Here is a 17440-nt window from a genome sequence, read left to right on the forward strand (position 1 = left end):
CCTTTGTATGCATTAGGACCTTCAGCACCTCCTCAACTGTAATGCTGATTGCTCTCAAGACACTTCTATTGACTGCCCCAAGTTCCTCCGTCCTCCTGTCTTTCTCCACGTTAAAAGCAAAGGAGAAATACTCATTGAGGACCTTGGCCATCTCCTGTGGCTCCACACAGAGGTGACCGCTTTGATTCCTGAGGGGGTCCCACTCTCTCTCTAGTTACCCTTTTCCCCCTTATGTATTTATAAAATCTCTTGGGATTGTCCCTAATGCTATCTGCCAGAGCTATCTCCTGGCCCTTTTTTCCCTTCTGATTTCCTTTAATAGTTTGCTCCTTAGTTTCTGAAACTCCTCCAGGGATGCACTTGATCCTAGCTGCCAATACCTGTCCCAAGCGTCATTCTTATTCTTGACCAATGGTTCAATTTCCCTCATCATCCAAGCTTCCTTACGTTTGCCTGCCTTCCCCTTCACTCTAACGGGGACGTACATATCCTGAGCTTTTGTCAGCACACTTTTTAAAAAAAAACACTTTTAAAAACATCCCACTTGGCTTATATTACTTTCCCCTCAAATAACCTGCTCCAATCAACTTGAGCGAGACCTTCTCTCATACCCTTAAAGTTGGCCTCACCGCAATTGAGCATTGTAACATGTGGGCCCTCTCTGTCCCTATCCATAACTATCTTAAACCTAATGGAACAGCGGTCACTGGCCACAAAAGGCGTCTCCACGAACACTTTGTTCACTTGCCCTTCCCAATTTCCCCAGACCAGATCAAGTGTTGCCCTCTCACGTGTGGGGCTCTCTACATATTCCCGGAGAAAACTCTCCTGAACACGTTTAAGAATTTGCACCCCATCTAAACTATTCATACAATGATTTTCCCAGTCAATATTGGGAAAGTTAAAATCCCCTATTACAGCTGTCTGCAATCTCCTGGCATATTTGCTCTTCTAATTCCTGTTGACCTGTTTGGGGGTCTGTAGTACACGCCTAACAAGATGATCATCCCTTTCTTGTACCTCAGCTCCACCCACATAGCCTCACGAGACCGAACCATCCGTAGTGTCACCTCTGACCACTGCCTCGACATCCTCCTTAACCAATAACACAACGCCCCCTTGCGTTGAAAAGTTATTGCAAGATGAATGGAATAGAATGCTGTTTACTGCAAACAGACCAATTCAATATTTGCTAAGCAGTAGAGTTATATTTAATACACAGCTATTAACTGAACGGGTTACAAAACTAACTTTGTATTTCATGGTATGTTTTATGAAGCTGCATCAATTGGAGTCATTTGTTTCACTCTATCACGTTGCATTGAAACGTTATTGCAAAATGAATGGAAATGATTGCTGCTTACGGCAAGCAGGTCAATTCAGGATTTGCAAAGCTGTAGTTATTTTTCATACAACAGCTATTTACTAAATAGTAGTAAATAATAACATGCTGTAACTACCTTTTCTGATGCATTTCACGAAGCTGCATTCATTAGATTAATTTGTTTCACTGTATCACATTGCATTGAAAAGTTTTGCAAGATGAACGGAAATGATTGCTGTTTGCAGCAAACGGGTTAATTCTGTATTTCCAAAGCAGTAGTAATAGTTCAGACAATGGCTATCTAATGAAAAGTAGTCAGTATAACATGTTGTAAACTAACTTTTCTGCTTCATGAATCTGCATCCATTTCAGTCATGTTGACTGTCGCTGCTTGCATTGAAATATGTAAGGATGATGGAATAACGTATCCATTTACACAAACGAATGGGGCCTCGAGCACCAAGAAGGCTTTGGGATACATATATTTCGAAGGTCCTAACCACTCTTCAAATAATGCCTCGTGATCATGTGTATTGAGTAGCCATTAAATATTTGTAAAGGATATGCGCATGGTCTTACAACCAGTGGGAGGAGTGCAATTAACTATTGGTAGTAACATTTATACTTTGTTGCAGAGTACAAAAGAGGGAAATTGTAGTGGAACAAATGGCAATCGTAAAAATTAAAATGAGGTTGAAAGGGTAACAGGACATCTGTTTAGTTGCCAGGGGATTGGATTGAGCTGTTTGTTGATCTGTGTCTGTCTGAGGTGCATGATTTATAACTAAGACCATTCTGAAGAAGAGGAAAATACGAGTGGCTACAACAGTATGCAACACATCAAAGGGAGATACTGTACATAAAGATCACATGAATCTTTGTCCCCAGCAATCATTGTATTTGATCCAGAGATGCTGCCTGTCCCGCTGAGTTACTCCAGCTTTCCGTGTCTAGCAGTCAGAGAGTTGTTAATCTGAGGAATCAGTCAGAGAGTTGTGAATCTGTGGAATCAGTCAGAGTTGTGAATCTGTGGAATTCTCAGCCTCAGAAGGCAGTGGAGGCCAATTCTCTGATTGCATTCAAGAGAGAGCTGGATAGAGCTCTTAAGGATAGCGGAGTCAGGGGGTATGGGGAGAAGGCAGGAACGGGGTACTGATTGAGAATGATCAGCCATGATCACATTGAATGGCGGTGCTGGCTCGAAGGGCCTCCTCCTGCACCTATTGTCTATCATTGTATTTGATTGCCTCTCTTACCTATGTGGTGCGTTTAAAGTTTTTTTTAACATTACCTGCTCTGGCCGTGAATCACACTCACACAAGTGCATGGGATCCAAGATGGGAAACACTAGCACAGGACATAGGACCTTGGGCAAGGATACCAGCCCAGGTTTCCCACCCCATGCTTCCTGTACCAGTCTCTGTGTTCCACTTTGTGCTGGGTGCTGGGCCCCGTACTCTTTGCAGGAGCCCATGCATGGATTTTGGGCACAGTACGCTGCACATTGGACCCCCTGCCATGAGCGTAGACATTTGTCCAGTTTTCTGCCCCAACCCCTGCACACTCAAGTTCTTACCAAGGTTTGTTGCTCTGGCTGGTGTGAAAGTCCATGCCTGGACTCCTTGCCCAGTGCCATGCACTTGTACTAGCCTGTGCTCTTTGCTGTCTTTTGCAGAATACAGGGCCAAAATACAGCGCAGGCTCATGTGCAGGGTCTGGGGCCTGACACCGAAGCATGGGCTCGCACTCAAGCTCTAGGAGGGCAAACCTAAGGTCAGGCTCACACGTCGCAGGGATCCCAGGCACAGGCTCGAGTGTATGCAGTGTCCATGGTAGGAAACCCAGGGAGGTGTTTGTGTCCCGTGCAGTATCCCGGGAAGAAACTTGGGCACTGACACGAGCACAGACTTTGTGATCGACAGTGCACTTGTCCTTTCCAAATACAGCAAAAGAAATGGACAAAAATATGAAAGTTACTTTTAATGAAATTATTTACATTGGACCCGTACCAAACGCTGTACCCGAATCCTGGGGAGCAGAGGCGTACTCACTCAGCCTCTGGGTTGTGCTGGAGCAGAACCAATCCCGAGACGGGGAAGCTGCCAGCACATTCCTTCCACTCAGCTTGCAGTTTTCATCTGGGGAAGTGAAAAGAACAAAAAGATCAAAGAAGCTGACCAAACACACTGAAACACAAGTCAGGAATAGATCAGGCTAGCACACTCACCCCTGGCCATACTCACATACACAGCCCAGGATACTGAGCCACTGACACATCTGCTCCAGGACAGACACACAAGGCATTTGATGAGGTTCAACATGGTAGGCAATTCAGCAAGACATTTGGTAAGCTATTCTGGAAGGTTAGACGTGGGATCCAGGGAGAGTTAGCTGACTCGATAGAGAATTGGCTTCATAGAAGGAAGCAGAGTGTGACGGTGCAAAGCTGTTTTTCGAACTGGAGGCGTGTGACCAACAGTGTGCCTCAGGGATCAGTGTTGGGCCCATTGCTGTTGGTGCTTTATTTCAACAATTTGGTTGAGGAGAAGACATGATTTGTAAGTTTGCAGGTGACACTAAAGTGGGCGTAAATGGTTATCAAAAATTACAGCAGGATCTTGATCAGTTTGGCAAGTGGGTTGTGGAATGGTAAATGGAGTCTGTCATGTCTGCATTAACCACAATGCCAAACTAAACTAATCTCGTCTGCCTCCACATGGTCTATATCCCTCCATTCCTGCTTGCTTGCGTGTCTGTGCAAATGCCTCTTGAACGTTGCTATCACATCTTCTTTTAGTACCTTCCCTGGCAGTAGATTGCGTAGAGTCATCCAGCATGCAAAGAGGCTTCTTAGCCCAATATTTCCATGCCGACCAAGATGTCTACCTGAGCTAGTGCTATTGTTTGGCCAATATTCCATTAAATCTTCACTATCCATGTACCTATACAAAATGTTTTATAGATTTTAATTGAATCTGCCTCTTTCGCTTCTTCTGGCAGCTTGTTGCATATACCCACCACGAACTGTGTGAACATGTTGCCCCACAGGACCCTTTAAAATTTTACTGGTCTCATCTTATAACAAGACCCTTTTGTTTTAGACTGAAGTAGGGAAAACACTGAGAACATTCACTTTATCTATGCTTCACATGACGTTATATACATCTATAAGGTCACACCACAACCTCCTGAGCTTCAGGGAAAAAATGTAATCGTCAGGCTGGGGCTTCGATGCCACTGGGGCACCTGTACTGGGGTTCCGACGTCAAAGCTCTGGTGCTGGCAGGGGAACTTGTACCGGGGCACCCACATAGAGACATGACCGTACTGGGGCACCCACACAGAGACATGCCCGTACCGGGGCACCCACACAGACAGACATGCCCATACTGGGGCACCCACACAGAGGCATATCCGTCCCGGGGCCTCCACACACAGACATGCCCGTACTGGGGCACCCACACAGAGACATGCCTGTACCGAGGCACCCACACAGAGACATGCCCGTACCAGGGCACCCACACAGACAGACATGCCCGTACCGAGTCTCCGAAGCAGACCGATGACCGTGCCAGGGCATCCACACAGGTTGGCGCACCGCACTGGGTCTCCAAACAGGCACGCGTAAGCCAGGGCTCCGACACACACAGCCACACTTGTACAGGGGCTCTTACAGACACACTTGTACTGGGGCTCTAAGGCACACAGACAACCTTGTACTGGGGCTCCAACGCACACACACACACTTATACTGGGGCTCTAACGCACACAGACACACCTATACTGGGGCTCTAACGCACACAGACACACTTATACTGGGGCTCTAATGCACCCAGACACAATTATACTGGGGCTCTAACGCACACAGACACAATTATACTGGGGCTCTAACGCACACAGACACAATTATACTGGGGCTCTAACGCACACAGACAACCTTGTACAGGGGCTCTAACGCACAGACACACTTGTACTAGGGCTCTAAGGCACACAGACAACCTGGTACTGAGGCTCTAACGCACAGACACACTTGTACTGGGGTTCTAACGCACACAGACACAATTATACTGTGTATTTATATGTACAGACACAGTTACATTGTTCTTTGACACACATGGACACACTGGTGCTGGGGTTCTTACACACAAACACACTTGTATGGATGTTTGACACAATGTCATATTCATAGTGATACAGCATGGAAACAGGCCCTTCGGCCCAACTTGCCCACACGTCCCAACTGCATTAGACCCACCTGCCTGCATTTGGTCCTTATCCCTCCAAACCTGTCCTATCCATGCACCTATCCTACTGTTTTTTAAATGTTGGGATAGTCCCAGCCTCAACTACCTCCTCTGGCACCTTGTTCCAAACACCCACCACCCTTTGTGTGAGAATGTTACCCCTCAGATTCCGTTAAAATCTTTTCCCCTTCACCTTAAACCTATATCCTCTGGTCCTCGATTCATCTACTCTGGGCAGAATACTATGCATCTACCCAATCTATTCCTTGATTTATACACCTCTATAAGATAACCCCTCATTCTCCTTGGCTCTAAGGAATAAAGTCTCAGCCAACTCAACGTCTTCCTTTTGCTCAGACCCTCTAGTCCAGGCAACATCCTCATAAATCTTCGCTGTACCATTTCCAGCTTGACAATATCTTTCGTATAACACGGTGCCCAGAACTGAACACAATACTCTAAATGCAGCCTCACCAACGTCTTATACCACTGCAATACCTGGTGGTGCCACATGATGGCAGCCTCGCTAGTAGTCTGTCTTGTCCTTTCCTTCTTTTGTTGTTCATAGTTTGTTGTTAAATGTATGTTTTAGTGTATCTTTAGATTTGCATTATGTGGGGGCAGGGGATGGGAAAACTTTTTAAAATCTCTTTCCTCGACGGAGATGCAACTTTTCCGTATCGTATCTCCATTCGCACAGCGGCCTAACATCGTGGAGCTGGCAGCCTCTTGCTGGGGATCGACTTTGGGAGCTCCAACCGCGGGAACCTGCGGACGTAACATCGTGGAGCTGGCAGTCCCTTTCTCAGGGACTGACTTCAGGAACTGCAACCGCAGGAGCTTCGACCGCCCCGACGTGGGAGCTTCGATTGCTCCGACGCGGGAGCTCCAATCGCCCCGACCGCCCCGACGCGGGAGAAAAGGAGGGAAGAAGATAAGACTTTATTGCCTTCCATCACAGTGCGCTGTGGTGGATGTTTATGTTAATTTTTATGTCGTTGTGTGTCTTGCTGCATTTTCGGTATGACTGTATGGCAAATTAAATTCCTTGTATGTTCTTACATACTTGGCTATTAAATTATTTGTATCTTGTATATTGAACATGATCTTCCAACTTCTATGCTCAACACTCTGACTGCTGGCGGCCAATGTACCAAATGCCTTTTTGCCCACTGTATCTGCCTGTGACTCCACCTTCAAGGAGCCATGCAGCTGCATTCCTAGATTCCTCTGCTCTACAACACTACCCAGAGGCATATCATTCACTGTGTAGGCCCTGCACATGTTAGACTTCCCAAAATGCAACATCTCACATTTTTCTGTATTAAATTCCATCAACCATTCCCCACCTGGCCAAATGATCAAGATCCTGCCGCAATTTTTCACAAAATTCTCCACTATTTGCAAAACCAGCTACTTTTGTATTATCAGCAAACTTGCTAATCTTGCCCTGTATGTTCTCATCCAAATCATTGATATTGATTGGTATGTTCTCATCCAAATCATTGAGGGCCCCACACCGAACCCTGAGGCACACCACTAGTGTGCCTCCAGTCCGAGAAGCAACCTTCCACCATCACCCTCTACTTCCATGAAGCCAATTTTCTATCCATTCAGTTACCTCTCCCATGCGATCGAACCTTCCGGAGCAGCCTACCATGCGGAATCTTGTCGAATGCTTTGCTGAAGTCCGTATATTCAACATCAAAAGCTCTGCCCTCATCGACCTTTTTGGTCACGTCTACATAAAAACTCAGATTAGTGAGACACGACCTCCCACGTACAAAACGATGCTGACTATTCCTGATCAGCCTTTGTCCATCTAAATGCCTGTATAACCTATCGCTCAGAATACTCTAGTAGCTTTCTGAGTACAGATGTTAAGCTCATTTAAGCTCATGTTAAGCTGACCTATAGTTCCCAGCATTTTCACTTCAGACCTTCTTGATTAGAGGCACAACATCCCCCCCCCCCCCCGCATCTTCCGGCACCTCTCCTGTATTTAAAGACAACTTGTAAATTTCAACCAGGGCTCCCAAAATTTCATCTCTAGTTTCCCACAATGTCCTCGGATATATCTGATCAGGCCCTGGAGATTTGTCTACCTTCATACATGATACTACCTTCAGCACCTCTTCGACTGCTCTCAAGACGCTTCCATTGACAGCCCCAAGTTCCTCCGTCCTCCTGTCTTTCTGCTTGGTAAATGCAGAGAATGTGAAAGAGGACAGGCTCCCATTTGCACTGTGTCACACATGAATCCAGGAGACATTTGCAGTTTGTTGTGCACCCCAATACTCACAGTCTCAGTGTTGATGGATTGGATCCTGCTGTGCAGTTCTTTCTCGCCACTCTGCGTGTGTGGCTGCGTGTCTGCACTATGGGAAACAAGCGTTACAACAGGGTGAGTAACATAAAATTGACTGGTTCAGTGAGAACAAAATTTTACATGCAGTTATTCAGAATAATTTGCAAAGATATCTGGTCCACAGTGTGCTGTTTTGTGCTTTACCCATCTGTGTTTAGTTTTTAGTTTAGTTTAGAGATACAGCGCGGAAACAGGCCCTTCGGCCCACCGGGTCCGCACCGACCAGCGATCCCTGCACATTAACACTATCCTACACACACTACGGACAATTTACACATACACCAAGCCAATTAACCTGTACGTCTTTGGAGTGTGGAAGGAAACCGAAGATCTTGAAGAAACCCATGCGGTCACGGGGAGAACATACAAACTCCGTACACACAGCACCTGTAGTCGGGATCGAACCCGGGTCTCGGACGTTGCAAGCGAGCAACTTGCAGCAACTTGGATGGATGCATTTACAACAGACGGATTGCAGCGAGGGTTCATAGTCTGACTCTTAGGAAATTGGTAAACTCTTTAAAACATGACTCTGTAACAAGCAAACTTTCTGTGGGACATGGCTGATGATGGAATGTCCAGACCCAGCAATGAATCTCTGGAATTATCTGCCCAAGATGGTTATGGAGGATATGCATATGCATAAAGAGTTATATATAGCATAGAAACAGGCCGTTCATGCCAACTAGCCCACACCAGCTGACATGCCCGTCTACACTAGTCCCACCTGCCTGTGCTTGACCCACAACCCTCTAAACCTATTCTATCCATGTACCTGCCCAAATATATTTTAAACGTAATGATAGTATCTGCCTCAACCAATGCCTCTGGCAGCCTGTTCCAAAAACCCACCACCCTTTGTGTAAAATAAGTTCCTCTTAAATCTTTCCCCTCACCTTGACCTACTCAATCTCTCCCTATAGGTCAGGCCCTCAAAACCTGGCAACATAAATCTTCTCTGCACCCTTTCCAGCTTGACAACATCTTTCCAGCTTGACAACAGCATTCCTACAACAGGGTGACCAAATGAACACAATACTCTAAATGTGGCCTCACCAATGTCTTGTTTCTGAGGCGCCCGATTAGCTTGCAGCCCAGTGGTATGAACATCGACTTCTCCAACTTTAGATAGTTCCTCTGTCCCTCTCTTCCCCTCCCCCTTCCCAGATCTCCCTCTATCTTCCTGTTTCCACATATATCCTTCCTTTGTCCCGCCCCCCTGACATCAGTCTGAAGAAGGGACTCGTCCCGAAACGTCGCCCATTCCTTCTCTCCTGAGATGCTGCCTGACCTGCTGAGTTACTCCAGCATTTTGTGAATAAATAACTCTCTCTAGTTACCCTCTTTTCTTAATGTACATAAAATCTCTTAGGATTTTCCTGCATATTATCTACCAGAGGTATTTCCTGTCCCCTTTCTGCCCTCCTGATTTCCTTAAGTGTGCTACTCAGTTGCTTCTCAACTGTAAAATAACCTTCCTACTTCTATATGCAATACTCTGACCGATCCGCTCATGATTTTATACGGCTTAAAAGATCGCCCCTCAACCTCCTGTACTGCAAGAAAGTCCTAGCCTGCTCTACCTCTCCCTATAGCTCAGGCACACGAGTCCTGGCAACATTTGCGTAAATCTTCTCTGCACTCTTTCCAGACCAACATCTTTCCTATTACAGGGTGACCAAAACTGAACAAAATACTCTAAATGTGGCATCACAATGTCTTGTAACATAACCTCCAGACTTCTATATTCAATACTCTGACTGATGAAGGCCAATGTGCCGAATGCCTTCTTGACCACCCTATCTACCTGTGATGCTACTTTCAATGGAACTATGTAGCTGCACTCCGAGACATTCCCACCCTGGAAAAAAGGTTCCGACTGTCTACCCTGTCTACCCTCATATTTTATATACTTCTGCACAGTGGCGCAGTGGTAGAGTTGCTGCCTTACAGTGCGAGAGATCGGGGTTCGATCCTGACTATGAGTGCTGTTTTTACAGAGTTTGCATGTTTCTCGCTAGTCAGCATGGACTCGGTGGGCTGAAGGGCATTTTTCCACGCTACGTCTCTAAACTACACTAAACCTTTTGCATGCTAAGCTGTTTCAGAAGGTTCGATCACATGGGATCCAGGTCAAACTAGCCAATTCAATACAAAATACAGTGAATACAGTGATGGCGGAGGCTTGTTTTTCAGGGTAGAGGCATGTGAAATAGTCATAATTTAATACAGCACTGGAAGAAGCCCTTCAGCCCATCTTGTCCATGCTTACCAAGATGGCCGTCTAAACTGACTCCTAGCCCATGTTTGACACACATCACTCCAATTGACACATATCACTCCAAAGCTTTCCTATCCATGTATCTGTCTAAATATCTTTTAAATATTGCTTTCGTACTTGCCTCAACCACTTCCTCTGGCAGCTCATTTTATGTATCGTGTGTGAAAAAGTTGCCCCTCAGGTTCCTATTTAATCTTCCACATCTCACTTTAAACCTGTGCCCTCTAGTGCTTGATTTCCCATCCGTGGGAATAAGACGGTGGGCATTCACCATATCTGTCATGATTTTATACATTTCTCCAATGTCTCCAATGCTCCAAGTAATGAAGTCCTAGCCTGCCCAATCTCTCCCTATAACTCGGTCCCTATTGTCCTGGTAACTTCCTTGTAGATCTTTTCTGCACTCTGTCCAGTTTAATGACATCTTTCCTACAGCAGGGTGAACAAAACTGAACAAAATACTTCAAGTATGGCCTACTTCAGCAATGTAACATCCCAATTTATATGCTAAATGTCCTGACTGATGAAGGACAGTGCTTTTTTTTAAACCACCGTATCTCCGTGTGATGCTGATTTCTGGGAACTATGTATCTGCATAGCAAGATCACCTTCATTCTACAACCATTCCAGTTTCCTACTGTTCACTGTGAATTACTACCCTGGTTTAACTTCCTAAAATACAACATCACTCACTTATCTGAGTTAAAACTCTATTTGCTATTCCTCGGCCCAATTACCCTGTTGATCAGAATCTGGCTGTTATCCTGATAATCTTCACAATCTACGGGACCATCCATTTTAGTGTCATCTGCAAACTTACTAACCATACCTTGTACACTCTCATCCACGTCTTTGAAATGGATGACAAACAATTATGGGCCCAACACAGACTCCAAAGGCCTACTATGAGTCACGGGCCTCCAATCTGAAAAAAAAACCCTCAACTATCACCCTCAGCTTCCCACCATCAAGCCAATTATATATACATGTAGTTAGATTAACTTGGTGATCTAGGAGAGCCTACTAAGTTGCACTAAGTGGCACCTTACGCATATCCTTAGATATCATTGACTTTAGTTATTTCTTCAAAATATTAAAAATATATAAATAAAAGGTAATTTAAGGTAATAAAGGCAATATAAAAGGCAACCATTGGACTGGCTGCAACATAAAATTGGTAAATTGAGCGACAAATAACAATAAGGCAGTCAGCGGAGTGGTCGTGTTGGGAGAGAGGCTGTGCTGAGGGTAAGTGCTGTGGAGAGGTAAAGTGTGATTCTTTGGCTTGATAGTAAGTGCTGTGAAGTTAAGTGTGAGTCTTTGGCTCAATAGTCTTTGGCGAGGGGGCTGAGGCACGGAGGCTATCAGCAGCAGAGAGGGGTATAAGTTTCAAGCAACTCTGTGAGTGTGTCTTGTTATTTAATTAGTACTTTGGCTACAGTAATAATGGCAGGCAAGTTGTTGTAATGTGTCTCTTGCAGGATGTGGGAGGTCAAGGACATTGCTGGTGCCCCTGACCACTACACCTGTGGGAATTGCGTGAGGGAACTGGAGCAGCAGCTGGATAACCTCAGGACCATCCGGAAAATTAGAGCTTCCTGGACGGGACCTATAGCGAAGTCATCACACCGTGGATACAGGAAGAGAGAAGGTGGGTGATGGCAAGGAAGGGAATTAAACGTGGAGTGCAGGAGTCCTTGATGGCTGCACCTATTCAAAAAAGGTATACCTTCTTGGGAGCTGTCGGGGCAGACAAAACTTCGAGTAGCAGCCAGGGCTGTGACTCCAACCCTGAGGCTCAACAGGGAAGAGTGGCGTCAGGCAGAGCCATAGTGGTGGGTGACTTGATAATTAAAGGTGCGGACAGGAGATTCTCCGGCAGCAGTCGAGACACCAGGGAAGTGTGCTGTCTCCCTGGTGCCAGGGTCCAGGACGACACGGAGCGGTTGCATTAATCCTCAAGAGGGAGGGGAAGCAGCCAGAAGTTGTTGTGCATGTTGGCACAAACGATTATAGGTAGGAAGCGGAAGGAAGTTCTGCAACATGAGTTTAGGTAAAAGGCTGAAAAGCAGGCCCTCAAGGATAGTTAACTCTGGGTTGCTTCCAGTACCTCATGCTGGTGAGGGTAAGAACAGAAAGATAAGGCAGATGAATGTGTGGCTGAGGAGTTGGTGTAGGGGGCAAGGATTTCGATTTCTGGACCATTGGGATCTCTACTGGGGCAGTGGTGACCTGTACAAAAGGCCCTAAGTGGAGGGGGCCCAACATCCTGGCAGGTAGGTTTGCTAATGCTGCACGGGTGGGTTAAAACTAGATTTGTAGGGGGGTGGGGTGGGATCTCACATAAGACAGAGGCAGGTGAGAGGTCAGAAGTCGGTACAGAGGGAGCTAAGAGACTGGGCTTGGTGAGACTGCAGAGTGTTGCATGCAGCTTTGGCCTCTAACCTTTCACACAAAGAGTGGTGGGTGTATGGAACAAGCTGCCAGAGGAGACAGTTGAGGCAGGGACTATCCCAACATTTAAGAAACCATTAGACAGGTACATGGATAGGACCGGTTTGGAGCGACATGGATCAAACGCGGGCAGGTTCGACTCATGTAGCTGGGCCATTTTTGGCCGGTGTGGGCAAGTTGGGCTGAAGGGCCTGTTTCCACACTATACCACTCTATGACTTGGACAATAAATAGAAGGGCCCTGTGAATCAAACAGGGAGAACCAGGATACAGGTACATAGATCCATGAAAGAGAAGACATAAGTACACAAGGACGCATGACTTGATCTGTCAGGCCGGAGTCAGGACGTCATGTTACAGCTGTACAACATGTCTGCACAGCCACACTGTAGTTACTGTATACAGTTCTGGTCATCCTGCTACAGGAAAGATGTCATTAAACTGGAAAGGGTGCGATCTCTAAACTGAACTAAAGATTTACAAGAATGTTACCAAACCTGGAGATATAAAATCGTGAGAGGCATAGACGAGTTGAATAGCCAGTTATTTCCCCAGGTCATGGGAGTCTAAAGGTGGAGGGCACAGCTTTAAGATAAGAGGGTAATGATTTAAAGGGGACCCGAGGAGCAACAGTTTGAGCGAACGACCAGAGGAAGTGATAGCCACATTACAGCACAAGAACAGGCCCTTTGGCCCAAAATATCTGTGAAAGTATGGTGCCATATCATATCATCATATATATACAGCCGGAAACAGGCCTTTTCGGCCCTCCAAGTCCGTGCCGCCCAGTGATCCCCGCACATTAACACTATCCTACACCCACTAGGGACAACTTTTTTACATTTATCCAGCCAATTAACCTACATACCTGTACGTCTTTGGAGTGTGGGAGGAAACCGAAGATCTCGGAGAAAACCCACGCAGGTCACGTACAAACTCCTTACAGTGCAGCACCCGTAGTCAGGATCGAACCTGAGGCTCCGGCGCTGCATTCGCTGTAAAGCAGCAACTCTACCGCTGCGCTACCGTGCCAAGACTATCTGTTATCTCCCTGCGCATAATCCATATCCCTCCATTCCCTGCATATATGTATGTGTATATATAAATGCCACTATTGAATATGCCTCAATCACCAACTGTTGCAGCGTGGTCTAGACACCTACCACCCTCTTTTTTTGTTTATTTTAGAAATACAGCGTGGAAACAGGCTCTTCGGCCCACCGAGTTCGCACCAACCAGCGATCCCCGCATATTAACACTATCCTATTCTTAGGACAATTTTATATCCATTTTTATACCAAGCCAATTAACCTACAAACTTGTACTTTTCTGGAGTGTGGGAGGAAACCGAAGTTCTCAGAGAAAACCCACGCAGGTCTCAGGGAGAAGGTATGGACTCGGTATAGACAGTACCCGTAGCCAGGATTGAACTTGGGTCTCTGGCGCTGTAAGGCAGCAACTCTATCACTGTGCCTCTGTGCCGCCCGCTCTGCGTAAAAAAAAAAAAAAATCAAATTAAATTTAAAAAAAGATGCCCTGAACATCTCCTTTTGCTCCTCTCAACTTAAAGCTTTTCCCTCTCGTATTTGAGTTTTCCACCTTGGGAAGAAGGGTCTGACTTTATTTATGTCACTCTTCATTTTATCAGGTCTCCCTGCAGCTTCCATCCAAGTCTGTTCAACCTCTCCCTGGAGCTAATACTCCCTAAGCCAGGCAACATTCTGGTAATCCTCTTCTGTATGCTTTCCAAAGTCTCCAGATCCTTCCAGTAATGGGGCAAACAGAACTGCATGCCATATTACAAATGTAGCATAACCAAAATCCTATAAAGCTGCATCATGACATCCTGACTCTTGTAGTATACTTATGCCCCAACCTATGAAGGTAAGCATACCCTGTGCTTTCTTTACCACGCTGTCCACTTGTGTTGCCAATTTCAGGGAGCTGTGGACTTGGACTCCCTCTGCACAGATCAATGCTGTTGAGGGTCATGCCATTAATTGTATATTTCCCCCTTTTATTTGACCTAGCAAAGGGCAACATCTCGCTCTTGCTTCGATTAAACTCCATCTGCCAGTTCTCTGCCCATTTCTGTATCTGATCTATATTGCACTGTATACCTTGAGAGCCTCCTAATAGTCCGCGACGCCAGCAATCTTGGTGTAAGCTGCACACTTACTGACCAAACGGTTATCGTTTACATATAAAACATTGTCATTCCACCACAACCCTCTGTCTTCTATCAGTAAGCCTGTTCCAAATCCATACGACCAAGTCACAGCTAATCCCTTACATCTGAATTTTTTGGATCAGCATACCATGGCGATTTTAACAAATGCCTTATCCATGTTGACAACGTCCACCATCCTACCCTCATCCATCACCTTTGTCACCTCCTCACAGCATTGTTCCGTTTCACAATATATGGCTATAATACACTCATGACTTAAAAAACTCAAATCAAGTTAGTAAGACTCGACCTGCCATGCCGACTGTTCCTAATTAACTCATTTTCCTCCAAATGGGAGTGCAGGTACACCTCAACTAACTGTGGCGTTACGTTCCGCGAAACCCATCGGAAGCCAAAAATATCGTAAGTCAAAATGCATTGAACACGTGGCCGGAAGCGAGCTTCGGTTCGTTTCCGTTTGCACCATCGCAAAGTCGAAATATTGTAAGTCGAAGCATCGTAAGTCGGGGAGCATCTGTAAATCCTATCCCAAAGAATCCTCTCCAATAGCTTCCCTACCACTAATATGAGGCTCAATAATTCCCTGGATTGTCTCTATTTTCCTTCTTAAATAAAGGAACAGCAGCAATTACTCTCTGCCCTCTGGGACCTTGCCCATGGTTAATGAAGACGCAAGGATCTTGGCGAGACTCCCGCAGTCTCCTCTTTTTTTCCTCACTTAATAATCTCGGATAAATCCCATTATGTCCTGGGGATTTATCCACCTTAATGGTCCTCGAGCTCCAACACCTCCTTTTTAATCTCAAACTACCCTTGCATATTAGTGTTCTATTTATCTCATTCAGCTCCACTTCCTTTTCCTTGATGAAAAGACATTTGGACAAGAACATGGATAGAATAGGTTTGAAGAGATATGCGCCAGGTGCCATCAAGTGGGACTAGCTTGGTTAGGCAACTTGATTAGCATGGACGACTGGGCCATGCCCTAACTGCCCTTTTCCCTTCCCACCATCCAGAGACCAAACAGCCGCTCCAGCAGAAGCTGTGATTTACTTGTATTTCCTTGGATTATACTTGGCATTTGCAATGGCTTTGGGACCACCCGCACCCAGACACCATGGCTGTCTGCACACACATAGACATGGGACAATGATTTTTATGTGCTGACACTGACTCCCTATGTGGAAGAATAATTAATATCCTTACTTATTTTTGATTGGAATTGAACAAGGTAACGAAAGGGTGCTTGGATGTGACAATTGGCATCTTTCATTGACCAGGTGCAGAAGAGGTTCGTGGGAATCGGCAAAGTAAGGCTAGACGTATTATCTTTTGTCTGGGAATGTGTTGAAGGGTCGATGGTAAACGTAAACATGAAATAGTGGAAGAGATAAGGAAGCTTGTTTTCCCTTTGCCCGAGGAGGGATGTGCAAATGCTGCTGAAAGGTGCATATGGAACCTCATGGGCCACCCTGAAAGATGGGCTTGCAGTTCTTCCCAGAGAAAATGGTGATTGGAGAACAAATGATAATCAACAGGAAAATGAGTCCCTCACTCACTGGTTGGCCCATAGAGGAAAGGAGGCTATAATAAGGGGAGCAAGAAAACATAGTGATATAGGGAAGGTGGTACAGGCGGCGGTGATCAGATTGTCTAAATCAATGGAAGTAGAACCCATGGTTGCAGTCAAGATAGGTGACTGCCATTTAGACCTTCTAGGTGATTCCGGAGCCACTATGTCCTCTGAGCCCCCCTCCGTGGACATCCCCGTCAGTCAGTCAATTATTAATACTATTGGGGTTGCCGGTGTCCCCATGATAGAACCTTTATCAGAACACACTCATGTTCAGGTAAATGGCAAGCCGCTTACTGATACTTTTATAATCTCTAGAACAGCCCCACTCCCGTTACTGGGAAGACAGGCTCTGTGCAAACTGGGAGCATTCTTACACTGTACTGCAGACGGCATGTTTATGGAACTCCCTCAAATGCAGACATATCAATTGTGAAATTTAATTAAGGAGGACGAACAAGGGCATAAGATGTCCATCCTACATTGTTGACAATTGAGTAGCAATCCAGTCAATGAATTAATCAAATCCATTGTGCTCTGTAAAGGGTGCAGGATTCAAAAGGCCAGTATTTGCAGTATATTGTTGAAACTAGCCAAGCACATAAGCAAACAGATTGCACTGCATTATATACGCGCCTCCCTAATCCCGGGTACCAGGAAAGAGTCTCCCCCTGGTTGAATAAACCAGAACAATTAACAGTGATCCCTTATTTGTTTTTTGTGGCCCTGGGATTAGGAATGGTCCACCTCTCTCGAAATCAAAGGGATCGATTTGAGATGGGAGACACTTCTGAGTCACATTTGACCGGAGCTACCTTTGGCATCTCTCGTTGACCAGGTGCAGAAGAGGTTTGTGGGAATCGGCAAAGTAAGATTAGACGTATTACTTCTTGTCTGGGAATGTGTTGAAGGGTGGACGGTGAATGTAAACATGAAATAGTGGAAGAGATAAGGAAGCTTGTTTTCCCTTTGCTCAAGAAGTTACAGTAGACCACCTGCGCCCCC

At 45.7% G+C, this 17440-nt stretch overlaps 1 protein-coding gene across 3 annotated transcripts in view; it reads right to left on the bottom strand.

Moving 5' to 3' along the window:
- Positions 1–3302: 3302 nt before the first annotated feature.
- The window catches only part of uimc1 (ubiquitin interaction motif containing 1), a 28584-nt gene continuing 14446 nt past the window's right edge, over positions 3303–17440 (bottom strand). Inside the window, exons 6-8 of one of the 3 annotated variants that reach the window (XM_078411773.1) lie at positions 14085–14160; positions 7871–7946; positions 3303–3462 (exon numbers count right to left, since the gene is read on the bottom strand). In XM_078411773.1, coding sequence (XP_078267899.1) covers positions 3445–3462; positions 7871–7946; positions 14085–14160 — 170 coding nt within the window. In that variant the 3' untranslated portion in view covers positions 3303–3444. The remainder of the gene's footprint in view (positions 3463–7870; positions 7947–14084; positions 14161–17440) is intronic. The other 2 variants (XM_078411774.1, XM_078411775.1) reach the window with 2 other exon arrangements.

This window comes from Rhinoraja longicauda, chromosome 14, assembly GCF_053455715.1.
Source record: "Rhinoraja longicauda isolate Sanriku21f chromosome 14, sRhiLon1.1, whole genome shotgun sequence".
Classification (NCBI taxonomy): domain Eukaryota; kingdom Metazoa; phylum Chordata; class Chondrichthyes; order Rajiformes; family Arhynchobatidae; genus Rhinoraja; species Rhinoraja longicauda.